The 16,003-nt window shown below is 39.5% G+C and overlaps 1 protein-coding gene across 6 annotated transcripts in view; it reads right to left on the minus strand.

Moving 5' to 3' along the window:
* The window catches only part of LOC111945366 (complement C4-A-like), a 51,243-nt gene that overhangs the window by 1,640 nt on the left and 33,600 nt on the right, over positions 1 to 16,003 (minus strand). For all 6 annotated transcript variants that reach the window (XM_023948187.2, XM_023948062.2, XM_086881446.1 and 3 more), the window contains 15 exons: positions 15,016 to 15,091; positions 14,444 to 14,600; positions 13,014 to 13,109; positions 12,524 to 12,692; positions 11,383 to 11,549; positions 10,781 to 10,939; positions 10,130 to 10,189; positions 9,596 to 9,689; positions 8,700 to 8,868; positions 6,977 to 7,064; positions 6,349 to 6,423; positions 5,619 to 5,727; positions 4,573 to 4,662; positions 4,116 to 4,208; positions 3,338 to 3,421 (listed from right to left, as the gene is read on the minus strand). In XM_023948187.2, coding sequence (XP_023803955.2) covers positions 3,338 to 3,421; positions 4,116 to 4,208; positions 4,573 to 4,662; positions 5,619 to 5,727; positions 6,349 to 6,423; positions 6,977 to 7,064; positions 8,700 to 8,868; positions 9,596 to 9,689; positions 10,130 to 10,189; positions 10,781 to 10,939; positions 11,383 to 11,549; positions 12,524 to 12,692; positions 13,014 to 13,109; positions 14,444 to 14,600; positions 15,016 to 15,091 — 1,686 coding nt within the window. The remainder of the gene's footprint in view (positions 1 to 3,337; positions 3,422 to 4,115; positions 4,209 to 4,572; positions 4,663 to 5,618; positions 5,728 to 6,348; positions 6,424 to 6,976; positions 7,065 to 8,699; positions 8,869 to 9,595; positions 9,690 to 10,129; positions 10,190 to 10,780; positions 10,940 to 11,382; positions 11,550 to 12,523; positions 12,693 to 13,013; positions 13,110 to 14,443; positions 14,601 to 15,015; positions 15,092 to 16,003) is intronic.

The raw sequence follows: 16,003 nt of genomic DNA on the forward strand, positions 1-16,003 counted from the left end.
TGAACTTTTCTAACAAAGGGAAGAACTGCAGCCCACAGGACACAACTCCCCTTGATCATTTGCCCCAGTGCTAAGTCAAGGTAATATTTCACTTGGGAATTGGGGCTTGACATGTGAATAAATGGCTGTGCTGTGGTAGGATATATTTCCTTTAGTAAGCAAGCCACTTTTGCCTCAGCTGGTTGTCCTGGCCTTTGCAGTAGTTATTGAAGGAAATGTTTTCCTATAGACCTGAGGACCTTTCAGACCTTATGGAGTTTGCTTAAATCTCAGAGATGAAGGAAAAGCCAAGGAAAATAGAAAACATGCTATCTTCCATTTCAGAATGTTCAGGTTCAGGGTGGGCTTAAAAGCTAAACTAAATTCAAACATTTTGAGGCTCAACAATGCAGCAGACAGTATCAAAATCTCACTCTCCTTAGTACACCTGACCTGAATGTTACTGATGCAGCCTTTATGCTATTCCTTCTGAATCTGATACACAGGACAATCTCCTGGTGATCTCCATGTTAAAGTAACTTAGAAGATTCTGGTCTGGATTCTGGCCCAGTTCATTCATTCAGAATTGCACTGCCCACTATAGAAGTGGGTATCCAAGGCAGATGAGGTGGCTGCTCAGCTATTACAATGACATGATAGCTTAAAAGATGTTTATTCATCTGACCAATCTCAGCCCATGAGGACACTATGTTGCTTAAGTAGAACAACAGTTTTCAAAGTCCATTTGAACATTAAAAAAAAAAAAAGCAAATAACAGCAATATTCTAATTTCTTACTCTCTTTCTAACTATAATTTGAAATTTCCTGAAGAAATTCGATATTAAACCAGTTTAAATTACAGGTCAATTATACCACAGTCACATTTTTATCAGTTAACAGAATCTCATGCAGCATCTTCTCTAATATTGAGCATTATATTACAAGTATGGAAAGACTAGTCCTCAAAATCCTAAAAGTAGAATAAAAATACTGAAGTAGAATTTTCTAACATTAATTGGATTTCAGAGAATTTGATATATACTGCTAATCTGTGAAACCTAGCTTTAAGAACCTTATCTATCACCTAGTTAAAACTTGCATCAGTTTAATATATGTTACTTAAGTTACATCTGCTCGTCCTGTAGGTTTTCTCATATATCCTAAGAGCTTTTTGCTGTTCCTATGCTACATGGTGTCCTGAATTTTCATTTGTTCATGGATTGCAGAGATGGGTCAGAACTACTTGAGAAAATGATGATGTTATGCTTCATTGAGGTTAAATTACCAAGGTGTTTTTCGGTTCATATGCTTCACAAATGGCCTAATACAACTCAGACAGTGGGATCATACATAAGCATTTGAGTCATTATCTTAAATGGTTATTATGTAATTTTCAATTTTAAATCTCCAATTAAAAAAAAAACCCAACAATTTAAATTTAATGTTTCAAAGCATCCAAGCAGAATTTAAGGAAAACAATTACTTCAAGTTTTGTAACGTGTAATGTGAAATAATGTTTAAAAAGGGCCAGGGGAGGGAAAGAAGAGGAAAGGAAAAGATTCTGTGCTACTTGCCATGGGCTATACTGCTCCCCTAAAGGACTCCTGGAGGACTCATAGGACAGCATAAATATTAGCCATCCAGAACATATACAGTAATTGCATCAATAACCAAATTAATCTGAGAAGCACACACCTGCAAGATTCTCTTTTGCTGACTCCCAAACACAAATAAGTGTTTCCATCTGTCTCTGAACCAACCCCTCACTTCAAAGATTGTTAGGGAAATAATAATAGGGTTCAGGGAAGGAGATTTTACCCTACTAATTCTTATCTAAACTTGGTGATGGCAACAGAGGCCAACCTCACTCAAAAGAGCCACAGAGAATACAAGAGATAATAACACCAGATAATAACATCAGACACAGGCTGATTTGAGTTTTTCTTCATCCTTATTTCCTAGCTTTTTCTTCATCCTCATATGGCTTCATGCCTCCTGCCAGCCTTTGCCAAGCCTGCTGAAAGCTTCCTGATGCTCAGAAGGTGCATCTGAAAGCCCAAACCAAAAAGAACTATCAAGATATCCTTTCCCTTCAATTTCACATTCAAAGGATGTTTCAGCTACCAAAACCCAAAATCTTTCCAGTGCTTTCCTGCAAGTTGTGAGTACAAATGCATTTGGACCCAGAGCCCCAAAGCCTTTAAATCCTATAGGTATTCTCAAGAGATTAATAAAACTTTCCATCAGGATACCATAATCTCAGTATTTTGACCACTGGGTACACTATCATTTCCTCCCACATGGAAAAGCCTGGGTATTTCAGATGCTCTCTGGCTTCAGGAAGCATGGACCTTATTTTCCTACAGGAACACTGGGCACAGATCACGAGCTGTGTGCCATAAAGTACTGTGTGACATTGCCAGGCCCCTTGGCAAAGACTGATGGAGTGAATTAAGTATTCTGTTCCAGAGAAGGAAGACTTCAAAACCTTTGAAGTTCCTTTTTAAAGGCAATCTCTGGCTGCCAAACTCAAAACTGGTGACCACATGATATCACAGCAGCTGAAGTCTGACAGTGTCATCCAACAGCTTCCCCAGAAATTACTCTGAAGGGTATCCATGCTTTCTGGTGCTGCTGATTAAGTTCACTTGGGGGCAGCTGGGATGTCAGACATGAAAAAGGACATTGTCTACAAGCTGTGTAAACCTTTACACTGCACCTAACAACAAAGAAGCCTTTCTATTTCTTTCTATAACTCTAAAAAAGTTATTAAATTGAATTTCTAGAAGATTTCCTGTCTTCACTGACCTCAGGTAAGTCACTGTGGACAACTCTTAGCCTGTTCCACAAGGATTGCAATTGCTTAATAATTAGCTGAGTAATAAGCACTTCAAATCTTCACTTAGTATCAGAGCAGAGGTCAGTGGATATGTTCACACAAGAAAAAATAAGGATCTGTCAACAGTCCATAAAATGAAATAGTTAATTCAGAAGACATAATATCCACACTATGCATATTTCTTGAGGGGTTTATCTTAGACTAGCTCCAGTAACCATGGACTCTATGAATCTAGAACGTGCCTTCTGGTTTATTTTCATCAGAAATGATTGAAGCTTGTGTGCTCTGAGATTGCACAATGTGAACCAAGAAAACACCCCCGGGGCTGAACTGAACAGTGAGGCAGCTGCACCAAACAAGCCTTGCAATAAATAAGCCTTCTTGAAAGCCTACTGTAGAGATATACCTGATCCTACTTTTCCAAGGCAGAAGAAGGCATCTGCATGGCTCATGCTGGTTAACATTTAGTCCTAGTTTTTCTACAGGTTAATAAAAGGAGTCAAACATTTTGATACTCACATGCTTTAAGGATTTTGTGGATTTTGGCCTCATAGTAATCAAAAACATTCTTGTTTGTGCTGTTGAGGATCTCCACTTCGTATACTGCAAAAGACAGCAGCTCAGTGATGCCAGATGGCAACATGAAAATACATCCAAAGACTGAATAATAGGTGTGCTTTTTCCAAGTGTCTGAACACAAGCCAGTGTACCATCTATTCACAAACCACTGAGTTATTAATCAAGAGACTCTAAATTTGTATTCCTTTCTTTGTATTTTTTCAAGGAAGCTCCTCTGTGGTTAGGTTTTCACTGTTTTTCCTGTCCTTCTGTTAGCATCTGTCTTACTGGTGCCCAACCAGTTTTCCTACAGTAGTTTATCCAACTTTTTATCCAAAGAAGAGGCCAGAAAGGCAAATTAACAAAGAGAAAAATATTCATCTAGCGCTGCAGAAGGAGCTACTGAACTATAACATGCCATGGAAACCCTATTCTTTACATCCTGTAACATGAGTGATGTAGGTGTTTTTGGTACCACACCATGGGTTTTTTTCTAAACCCTGTAATGTCATGTCCACTCTTTCCCCCAGCATCTTGCTGCATCTTTCCAAGGCTTTTGCTTTCCACCTCACTGCCCTGATGACTACAATGGCTCATGCCTTTGTTTATTTCTCCTCAGCCTCTCAGCCACATATGGAAACCCTACTCAATTCAGGAGATGTCTGGGCACGTAAAACTACAAGTTTCTATTTATTAAGATGAGTGATGCTGAAATCAACAGTTCTCTTTCATGCCTTACCATAATCTGCAGTGGGTTGGTAGCAGACAAAACTAACACGCGTGGTTTCTGTTAGTGTTTTACTGAAAGTTGATTTTTGTCTTGGGCAGGGACCTGGAGGGAAGAAAATAAGTCATACACCCTACAGGCATGGATATGTAGATAGATGTAGTTTACACATCCAAATTCACACAACAGTATAACAGAGAATAAAATGGCAGAACAATTTTCTTAGTGGTGATAGAGAGTTTTTACATACAAATGCACGTGTGTATATATATTTAATTGAGCTATCAAAAGATCCTGGATATATTTGAAAAGAATTGACTTGATACTGAACATTCTAGAGGATGAAAGTGTCCTGTTATTACACATTAAGACAATTCTAATGGTCCTTTCTGAGCTTAATGATTCCCATGTAAATTGTTCTTAGAAATAACTATCTTCCTTTAGACCAGCTTCTGTAGTCATTCCTTACCTTCTGCACACTGGCAGACGTTGGCATGGCACAGCTTTGAAAGCATGGCACTGTGCTTGGGAGCGCTGTAGAACACACTGCACCTCCTGTCTGGGACAAGGAACAAGACAGTTTGGATGGGAGAGCTCAGGTGGAAAAGCCTGTACAGCACAAACTACGTTTGCAGCCCAGATTTTGCCTGGTCCAGAGAAAGCAGAGCACTGAGGGATCAGATGCACATCAGCAGTTCCCAAAGACCTACAGCTTAGGTACCCAGGGTACAGCATTGCTTTTCAGCTGGACAACAGTTTGAGATTATTTTCATTAAGTTTGGATAATTTTTGTTTGGGTATCTTGTTGTTGTTGGAGTTTATTATTTGTTTTTTTTAAGTTGTACTCTTCCCTCCCCCCTTTTTTTTGGCATCCCCCTTTTTTTTGTTCCCTCTGGAAACCATTCATCTTAAAAGCCTCTTTAGACCATAGAACAACAGTGAACATTGCACTGTTTCAGAAGAAGATAGGATCAACCAATAGTTAGTGATTTATGCCCAGTGTAAACTGTTTTGGATCCTTCCATTAAGGCAAAGTAGAGATTTGTCCTAATTTTCACATATTGCTTGCATAACTTTGGCAAATGGGGATGATTTGCATTTAACCTTTCTTTGAATGAGAAATAAGATTGCTTTCCCTTAGCAAGCACTCTACAAAAGTCAAACCTCTAATATTGCCTATCTTAGATGCAGACACAGCCTGACAAAACAAAACATGAGTGAAATATGCTTAAAAGAACTGTGAGAAACAGGAACTCATGAAATCTGATTTAAAAATCCATGAGTGCTAAAGTTCATATTTCCAGTCCATTTGCAATACTGGACCATTCCTATGAAGATCTCTGTTGAGATAATCTGAACTAACTGGAAGGCAGTTATGCAAAGCTGGTTATTTTATCACTCAACAAAATTACGTGGTTTCACACACTGCATCAAAATCAGCTTTCTACAGACTGCAGGGTTTTTTTGAGGGGTCTCCTTTTCAATCAGTTATGTATCATTTTTCTGTGCCCTTACCAGGGTTGTAAAAGTCATAAAGGATGGCATTTGCTGGCTGAACCAAGCCCATGGGGTTGATTTGCTTTGCCCCAAATGATATACAATCTGGGTCCGGTCCACTTGGGAGCTGGAGGAAAAAGGAAGAACAGTTTTGATGAAAAAACTAACTCTCTCTCCCCAGTCAACTCCTCAATGTTTGTGCCTGTGCTAGTTGTTGAACACTTGTTCTGATGGCATAGCTGAGTTAATGCTGATATCTGTTCTGGCTGTAGAATTGCTTTGGCAATTCAAGTGCATATAGGGTGGAGCCATTATCCAAAATATTGGGAAATATACACAGAGACTAGGGGTCCTGAAGTTTGCATTTGTTTGTCACTATATGGATCTTGATCTTGACATGCAAGATGTCCATGTAGAATTTACAGGACTAGCAGTTAACACTTCTGCTATTTTGTATGAAAACCATCCCTTCTGCCTAGAAAGGGAGAGAATTTATCTTTTTTCTTGGGCCAAAGGTCAAATCTTGAATATGAGCTACATCTCCTTGGACATAGAAAGGTGGAAGATAAAGGTGTGTGTTTCCTTTTTTCCCTTCCTCTGTTCTTTCCACTGAGCTGTTCAATAATAACAAATGACAAAATTACAGAAAGGAAACAGACTGAAGAAGACAATGATTAGACAATGATTTTCAAGAAGTTTATGTGCTCTCTGAAATGACAGGGGTTACAAAATCATTGGGCTTGCTTACCTCACCAAAGTAGAGTAAAACCTTCCCCTCCTTGTACTCAAAGTGTTGAATGTACCTGTCTGAAGCTGTCACCAACTGTGGGAAAACAAAGAAGCAAACAAATCAGAGCACCTGATTTGGTGATATTCTGGTTTGCTTTGTTCAGCCCTTTATTCCTCCCTAAAGGAGACGGTCCCTGAGAGCATGAAACAGAGCAAATCTCCCTCAACCAAGCGTGCTCCAGAACCCCAAACTCTGTAGCCATATTTTCAGAGCACTGTGCCCCATCACCTTTTGTCACTGTGCCCTTCCACCAACCACCACTGAGAGACTACTTGCCTTCTGCTCTGCAAGCACAGGATGCACTGTCCTGGCATGTCACAGGACAGCTGGACATGGTAAGGAGGGGCACATTACTGCCCTTCTGTGCCTCACCTCTATCTATCTATCTATCTAATCTATCTATCTATCTATCTATCTATCTGTCTATCTATCTATCTGTCTGTCTGTCTATCTATCCATCCATCCATCCATCCATCCATCCAAAATCTGTTTTCCCATGTCTCTTCTATAGATTTTTTGAAAGATTTTGAAAGAAAAATTTTCTAAAGGCTCCATAAAAGTTTGCATAGAAAAGCGTGTTTACAACCTGCTCGAGCTCCTTTGTGTCAGGCTCCAACCCACTCAGCAGGGTGAGATCAACCAGGGACATCTTCGGTGCTCTGGGACCTGTGGAACTTTATAAGGGAGATGGTCAGCATCCAACACCTGAACTGAACAGCCAGGTTGCTTTGAAGAGTCTGGCTTTTCAGGCTTGCTAAAGGTGAAGCAAAACATTCTGCTCCATTTAACTTTCTTAGGGGGATATTAATTTTAAAATTAGCTGTCTAATTCAGTAAGAGTCACGAGGTAAAACGAGTCATCTAAACTAGTCAAATGGTCATCCAAAACCCAGGTACCTTGCCTGAGCTTTTCATGTAGGCATTCCTTGGAGCTGATAGGCAGAAAAAGAATCACCTGTAAATGACAGTTCATCCCACCTTAAAAGCACTGTTGAAGCCAGGGAGGTAAACAGCACTGACAAAGTTCTCTATTACTTACAAAGTGCAGATAGGAAATTGATTTTTCCAAATTTTTCACTGACTAAGTAAATTTATATCACCTCTGCTGTCTGAGGCAAAAAACCTCATTGCTTTAATTATCCACTAAATATATGTATTAGATTTCCAATCTTTTGACTCTCACCATCTCAAAAATCAGGCAGTGGTGTCATCACCAGAAAATGAAGTTGTTCTGCACTTACATGGGGTGCCTTGACATAAGATGTTTTACAAACACTTAGTGGTACTTCAGAATTTTTTATTTTGGCACTCTCCCTTCCCATAAAGGATACACCACAGTGTAGGGAAGAAGAATGGTGGTGTAATTCACGCCTTCAGTTTTTCTCCCATGTCTTAACCACAAGGAATTTCACATTATTGTCTATGCCTCAGACTTATACTCAGAAGAGCAGTGATGCAGAACAGTGGATCTGGTAGCTGGTAAATGTTACATACCAATTAATGGGGAAGATGATGTTTTGGCCAGTACACAATCCACTGAGTATGTATTTAATGAGGGAGAGTGAAAACTGGGAATTAGGGTAACTTCAGTTCTGCTCTGCCATTGTTCATGCCACTGTTTAGAAGAGGGAATAAAACCACTGTCTTCAAGGCTTTGAAAAAAGTCAGTGGAAAATCAAAATTCTACTGGGGAGCAAAAACTGCTTCTTCCCTCCTGCTCCTCTCTGGAAAGGGAACCCAGGATAGCCACAAATTTGTGCTTCTGAGACCAATGCCAGACTGTAAATGGGAGGAAAGACAGGTGTTTCGGTGCCACGCTGCATAGGAGAGTTTCTTTTTTCCTACCTCTGCCCTTGCCAACTTCTTTTCACAACAGAACATCCCATCTGCCTCCTCTTCTCTTATAGATAGTATTAGTAATCCTTTTTTTATGAGGCCAGAGTGTGATCACAAAGGAAGTAACAGCATCTCTCCAGAAAGTGATGAAACACTGTACATACTACTACTGCATTCCAGCTGTATTTACTTTTTTTTAATAAAAAAAATTCTTTCAAATTATTAGCTTGCCAAGTGCTTTAGAGTCTCCCCAGAATTTGGTGGGGAAGAATCTGCAGTGAACATTTGAAGTCTATGTAAGCCATGTAAATAAATCTCACCCATTGTTTGTAAACCTTTTCTCCTGCTATGGGAGAGAGGACACACCGTGTATGCAGACTCAGAGAAGATCACTAGGTTGGATGCTGAGTTTGTGGATAGGAAGAAGGTGACAAAGGAGAATTACAAACAAATGAGCTGATCTTGCAGACCTACCTGACACAGACTTTGTACTGCAAGGATTCTGTTTTGCTGGAAGTGGTCACATCCCTTTTTCTTCTGCTGTGGATATCAAACCAATCCATTTTAGTCAGGGTCTCAAATGTGCTGTTTCCTGCAGTACTCAAGTCCTCATAATCATCATCTTCATCAGAGTATTCAGCTTCTGGAGGTGAGAGACAAGGTCAGCCATGCACAAGTTTTCCTGCAGTTTGGCTCCCTTTGTAATCATGATAAATACCAGTGGGCAGTCATGCATCGCTGTGAGTTCACTGTACACTGTCTCAGTGTTTCCAATTCATCTAGAGTTAGAATTTTAGGGATAACTATATTAAAAATAACTAACAAACCTAGCTAAGGATGGGGTTTAGGCCATGCATAAGTATGTAAAGGACAATCCCTCCCTCCAAAAGTTAACAATTGAAACAGAAAAAACCAATACAGACATAGATGATGCATAGGCAACAGGCTCTGATGACTACACACTTCAGGGGATGGAAAACACATTCTTGCTCATATGAAAGATCTATGACAGATCTGACTTAAAGAATTTTATGCCCACATGGTAGGTCCCTTATTAGCCAGGGAACTGAGCAGGGCTTTCCCCTCTGTGAAGGGAACTCACCTCCTTTTTCTCAAGAAGAGTTTCTAATGATATCTGTGTAACTGTTAAGTACCCACTGCACCCACAGTCACTCAGATAGTTATTATACTATTTAAGAATAAGAATAATAAGCTAAATGAAACAATGACTTGGTAGAGTTCAGGGACTTCTCTTTTTCCTTGTTTCATTCATTTGTTCCCACTTTCCAAGTCTGGAAAGCTATGAAGTACCATTAGCAGCTGGCCAAATGAGTCACCTTTGAGACCCAGCCCCTGCCCTTTTCACTCACCAGAGTACTTAAGGCTCCCTTCCACTTCCACTGTCAAAATCAAATCATTGCAGGTGTTGTTCTTCAGCTCAGGTGACCAGTACATTTTTAATATCTAAGATGAACACACAAACAGCAAGCCACTAAAAATGTAATTTAAATGACAAGGAATTCAGGACTCCAGCACATGGTGATGGGACATGGGAATGTGGAGAGAAAAACCAGCCCCCAGTGGCACAGACAGGTGAATGTCACACATATAAGCAGGTCCCATGTGCGATTCACAAATGGTGTGGGACTCCTTTGAGATAATTCTCCATTCCAGAATAGAAACATGCCCTTCAAGCTCCAGCCCCCTCTATCACCCTTGACATTTTATGGATTCAATAAAGTTAAAGAGAGGAAAATTTGTCGGTAGGCTTTAGACCCCAAATTTTAGGATTTTGGAGGTAGGAACACAAAGGTTGAGGTTTTGGCAGGTAAGTTTTCACTTCAGTTTCAAAAAGAGATTAAAAGAAGTCCAGCTGGACTCTGGATTTTGAATTTGCAGCTTACACTCATTGTCCCATTTCCTTTGCCATGTACAGATACTTCAAGTTTTCTCCCAAGTTCAAACTGCAAACCAAGGGAAAAAAAAAAGATATTTAGTCTGTGCTCAGCATTTGATCTATTGTTTTCCTGACATCTTTGACAGTCTTCTATGCCTTTACCCCCCTCCAAACCTAGGCAGGGAAAACTTTCAGCTATGGAAGGAATTATGGGACCTCAAGTCTCAATATTTTAAATGCACTGAGCTGATGCATCTTGCTCTGCTGATTTAGGGCCCAGTAGGTGTATTTTACCGACTTTGTATCCTGGATTTCACATTTTCACAGTTCCAGGCACAGTGAAGATCAGATTATTCCCCTTCTTTCTCATTCCCTAGAAAGACTTGCATTCCTGGCTGTTCTTCATTTTTGGGAGAGATTCATGCCACCAAAGTCCTCAAAGAGGTGGGAGAGCACTTATAAAGTGCACTGCTAAGCACCTGCTGGTTTGGGGATTTTTAACTTTAAGAAGATCCTGTTGTTTTACAGATCAAATTATTTCAAAGTACAATAAATCAGCTATATCATGGTTGTTTAACATGACAAAACCTAGGCCAGAGGATTTGATTTCTTCTTTTTGAGGGAAAAAACCCCTTTGAAACAACCAATGGTTGCGTACCTCTAGCTGCTTCTGAAATTCTTCATGGGCATCAGTCAGAACAATGCTGTAGTAGTTTTGTCTTCCAGGTGTCCCCAGCCTGACAGTCAGGTCAGTGGAAGCAGTGTTCAGTGTCTGTATGCTGTAAGCTGACAGAGCTTCTAAAGCCACCACTGTGTCCTGGGTGAGAAAGAAAAACAAAAAACTAGAAGTTATGCCAGGTTATTTCAACAACATGTGAGATGACATTATCAGTCACCTTGAATTCAGTTTTATGCTTTTTGCTGTTTTGAAGTTCTCCTGCATTTCTCTATTCCTACTTTCACAGACTATTTGTTTAATTTCCCAGCTTCTTCTTATAGCACTAAAATTGTAAACACATTGGACTCCTGATCTTAGACTATCTTGCTCCTTCATGAGGACAAAGAATTTTCTTTGCCAGCTTTTAACTATTTTATTTTGGCCCATTGCTAATTAACGATCCAAAATCTTTACTGCTTCATATACGAAAGAATTTGAAAATTAACTGGTATGATGATTTCAAACCTAAATGAAAAAGTTTTTAGGGGGCTTTTATTTCCTTCCCTCCCCTTAGGACTCCCCCTGAACTGGTGGTCAGGCACCTGTGTAGAGCAGTACCCTCCGCCGTAGCTCCTTCTTTCCGTCAGCCACGTGGCAATAGGCCTTGCATATTCCATGTCTTCCAGGAGCAAGGTTTGAAGCAGGGCATAGGCAGTGGTTTCCACTGAGACGGCGTTGTTGCCATTTCCCCAGTAGCGCTGCTGCTTTGCTGCAAGAATAACTCAGTCCTGAATCCCCTTGGCAGAAGGCATTTGCCAAAAATCACTATTGCTCTACACAGTGGGTATTTCTGGTCATGGCACTGTGGAACCACAAGACACAGATGCTGCTGTGAGAGCAACAAATCGGCTGGGCAGCAAAGATAATGGAAAAGAAACCCCACAATTTTTAATTTTGATTTCTCCAACCATAGCAGTCTAATGATCCCATTGTACAGCGATGTCCATCTGATGGAGTGGTGGCATTGTGTCTGGTGGTCCCTCAGACCAGGATTAAAAGTATTAATCATGGCCACAAATCCAGCCTTGATTAAGGAGAAGCACATTCCCTATGCTTAAACTGGGGCTGTTGAGGTGTAGGGTATTTACCAAAAGCATTGGGAGGAATAACCAGGACGGTGGTACAGCCCCACAGCTGACTGGCTCAGCAGTCACCACAGCCACACCCGTGGGGATAAGTGGTGACATCCATGGGGAGCTGGGACAAAGCACTCAGAACTGGTGGGGGGCTTTGAAAGAAGGTGGGCTGGAAGAGACACCTTCCCTCTTGACAACAAATTCAGTCTGGACTACTCCTGTATGTTGTCATTTTCTCATATGGAGTTTCTTCTTTCTCATTTGTCTTGGATTTTTTTTCCTTCTCAAGGGAAGCAGAAAACATAAATGAATATTTACTGTGGTTTTGTTCCAGTTCCAAAATTAGAGAAGGTCATGATCCAAGCTTCATTATGCTGTCACTTTATAGTGATATTAATTATGAAAATTACATATCAAAATGTCAAATATTGAAATATTTAATTATTCCATTTAAATAACTGAATATATTATGCATGTACATATGCAGTTGTATAAAATTAATTTTTCTTCATTTACTTCAATTTGTTTTGTTCATGTAAGCGTGCTCAGAGTATTTCCATTAGGAAAAGTGCTTTCTAAAGGGATTTTTAAGAATGGTTATCAGTACCTTCATCAAAAGAAGAACAGCTCCTTAGTTTTTCTTTTACAGACTGAGCTTCTTCACTATCAGGCTGCACAAGTGTCAGAGCATAAGCAGCAATGACTGAAGAATAGCAGTCACTGTTTCTTGAAAATTGATTTCTCATGTATGCCACTGTTCCTCTAATCACTCGTGCCTGTGAAAACAGAATGGATCCGTTTGTAAAGCTCACTGAGACCTGCTAACTTACTTCTGGCACTAGGAAATTCATACTAGCAAATTAGGATACTGCACTGCAGTAATTTTTAGACAATTATAATAATGTTTTCTTAGTGATTAAAGCCATTGACGATGGAGAGTGTCGCTCGAGACACCTTGCTGTATGACATGACATCTTTTCCTATCCACCACAGATGTAAGCAGATTTTAAACTCCTCATTTGCAGCTCTCCAGGAGATGGTAGGGTGGATATGCCATTGTGCAAGAGACTGCAGACTTAAAGAGTCAGGCTTCCTACCACATCAGGTGATGGGTAGGCATGCAGGGTCTGTTGCAATGCTATGGTTACGAAGGCTGTCATAGCCAAATCCTCTTCTGCTGACTTAATGCCACCCTGAAAGATGAGATATGGAAAGGAAAAGTTAAATGTGCACGCATACACTTACGATTAAATCTAGAAAATCACTTTATATAAAGTCAAGCTTCTTCTCTGCAAACCCTCTGACCATGTACCTTGTAGCTGTTGCTTTAAATTTTTCTCAATAATATGTGTCCATCTAAAGTGTAATTTCTATGGTGGCAGCCAGGTTGCATTAAATGGATGAGGAACCCACCATGTGCTTCAGCTGATAATCAAATGTTTAGTTATTTATCTTACAGCTAAAAATCTATACTTTCTCACTGAAGAATTCAAGGTTTCAATTTTCAGTCACTAGGAGGGTGGGGCTGTTTTCATTTTTGTGCTACTCTCTACACACTAAAGAGCCCTCTACCTTGCAGATGGAACTGCTCTCCAGTAAAGGTATTTATACAGTAATACTAGATCATTTCTTATCCCCTCTTCTTGATAAAGTAAGCACTGTGCTGTCATTAGCACACCCTGACAGCTCTTGAAGTGTATGTAAGAGAGATTATCTCAGCTCAAACACAAGTCAAAAAAACCCAAAACCCTTTGCCCAGTCCTTGAGCTACTTGTTTCCTTTTCCCCATGAGTGTTATATCAACTGTGAAATTAGCTTTGATGGTGAAAGCCTCACTAGTTATTTGACACAGATCATAAAAAATATTCCTGTTTTTTTTTCATATATATATATGGTCACTACATTGCATTTTCAACGAGTTTTGGAAGATGCACATTACTTTCCTAGACTACATTAATGGACAGTATAAAAATCTTGTGTTTCTTGACAGTTATAGAGGATGCACAGACCAAGATATGCAACTGGAAATTCTGATAAAGTGTTAACATTTTATTTTTTCACCATGGGTGTGGTGAAATACTGGAACACATTACCCAGACAGACCGGGACATACTCCAGACTCAGCTGGACCTGGCCCTGTACACTCTGATCTATCTAGAACTGTTTAGAATAGATGAGCTCTGGACACCCTTTCAAAAACAAAGTTACAATTCTACATTCTATTGCCTTTGGCAATAATAGGCTTACATTTTTACCCAACATATGACCCCCAGAAATAATTTTTTAAGTGCTCTATAGGCATAGCTGAAAAAATTATCTAAGACTGTATGAAAAGATAAAGGTGCTAACTATGCATCTGACAGAACTAACCTGTTAACAAATTAATTTTACGTTGCAGATTTTGTACTTACATTACAGATTTATTCTCTTTAGATACATTTCTTGCTACTCAACAACTCACCATATTCCTTTCAAGCCCTAATAGCCCTAAATGCACAATAAATTCTTCTAAATTTGGATGACCTACCTGCATTGACCTGTCCATCACAGGATGGTGGTCATGGAATGAGCCATCTGCCTGCTGCTGATTAACCAAGTAGGAAATTGAGTTGCTTATGTGACTGTCTTGGATGCTGAAGTATTCTCTGCTCCTTGTGAGCACTTTAACAATGAACGCAGTTAACCTGCACAAAAGAAAATTTTCCAAACTTGTGCTGACAGATACTTATAGAAAACTATATTGACAGAAAGATAAACATACTAATTTAATGCACAGACTCGTATTCAATACAGTGCACTCACTGCAACCTAGTGAGTTATTGTTCAACATCAGTTTGGATATTTCTGCTCAATGGCAAATGCAAAATAATCAGTGGCTCAGTATAAATCTCTTTCACCAAAGACTGAATATGCTCAGAGAATTTGGTGGCTGATTATTCATGCCAAGTACATAGGCAACCACCAGATTTTCAAAATCCATTGCCAAAGATAAACTTCTGATGCATCAAATGATAATAGAGGTCAATTGGAAAAAATCCCAACCAAATAAGCAAAAATAAAACCCCAAAAATAAAACCCCAGGAAAAGAAAATCACTTACCATACACTACTGGGGGTTGTTTTAAATGCTCCATAGGAGCCATCCTCCTTCTGAAACTCAAGCAGTCTAGTGTAACCTGCATGAACAGGAGAGCACATAACTGTTCAGAGAATACCCATGTTTATTGGGCATTTTCCTACATCACTTGTGTTATAATGTACATGTTTTGTATTGACTGGTAGAAGAGTTCATGGAGGTGTTCACTGAGGCATTATGAAGGAAATGACTGGGTCAGCAGAATTTGACACAGAAAAATCACTAGGTTTAGGAGGTCTTCTGTCTTGTTTGACTTAATTGAGCCATGAAAATAACCTGAAAACTGCAGGTATCTATGGTTACAAAAAATTTTATGTGTAGTGAATATTGGGGAATTATTTTCCATTACTGACAACTTTTCAAGCTGTTGATTTTATGATACATTAAATCAAAATTGTACAAAACATCTTCAAATTGTTCAGACATAGTCTTAGAAATCATGAGTTGAGGTTTCTCATCTTGACTGCTATTATTTCGACAAAGTTTGTATCATAGACACACAACTCATTTTCTGCACTGATGAACTTCAATAAGAATCAATAAAAACATAATGTAGGGACTAAATGATGCTGATAATACCAAACACTTATTAGCAGGATCTCATGTCACTTTCGGCAGTCTTGGATCAATAGGCAAAGGTCTTCATGCAGCAACTGCTAGAATGCTTTTAATCTCTATTTATACACTTGTTTTTCATTGATGCAAAGTGTATATCATATCTGAAGATCACAATGACAGGTGCACATTGCTTTATGGCATGAGCACACCACTATATCTAGAAAGATCAGCTGTACCTGCTCCAATATTGACAACTCCCTGTGTCAGTTCCTGTGAGCTGGAACATTTCCACATACTGTGGTCCTGGCTTTGCTGTACATTTAGTACAGCCTTGGATCACATGTTGGAGTGGAGTCTTCCAGAAGCAGACTTGCAGGTGTTCTCTCCCTAAGGA

The sequence above is a fragment of the Cyanistes caeruleus genome, chromosome 3 (assembly GCF_971803275.1).
Source record: "Cyanistes caeruleus chromosome 3, bCyaCae1.hap1.1, whole genome shotgun sequence".
NCBI classification, from domain to species: Eukaryota; Metazoa; Chordata; class Aves; order Passeriformes; family Paridae; genus Cyanistes; species Cyanistes caeruleus.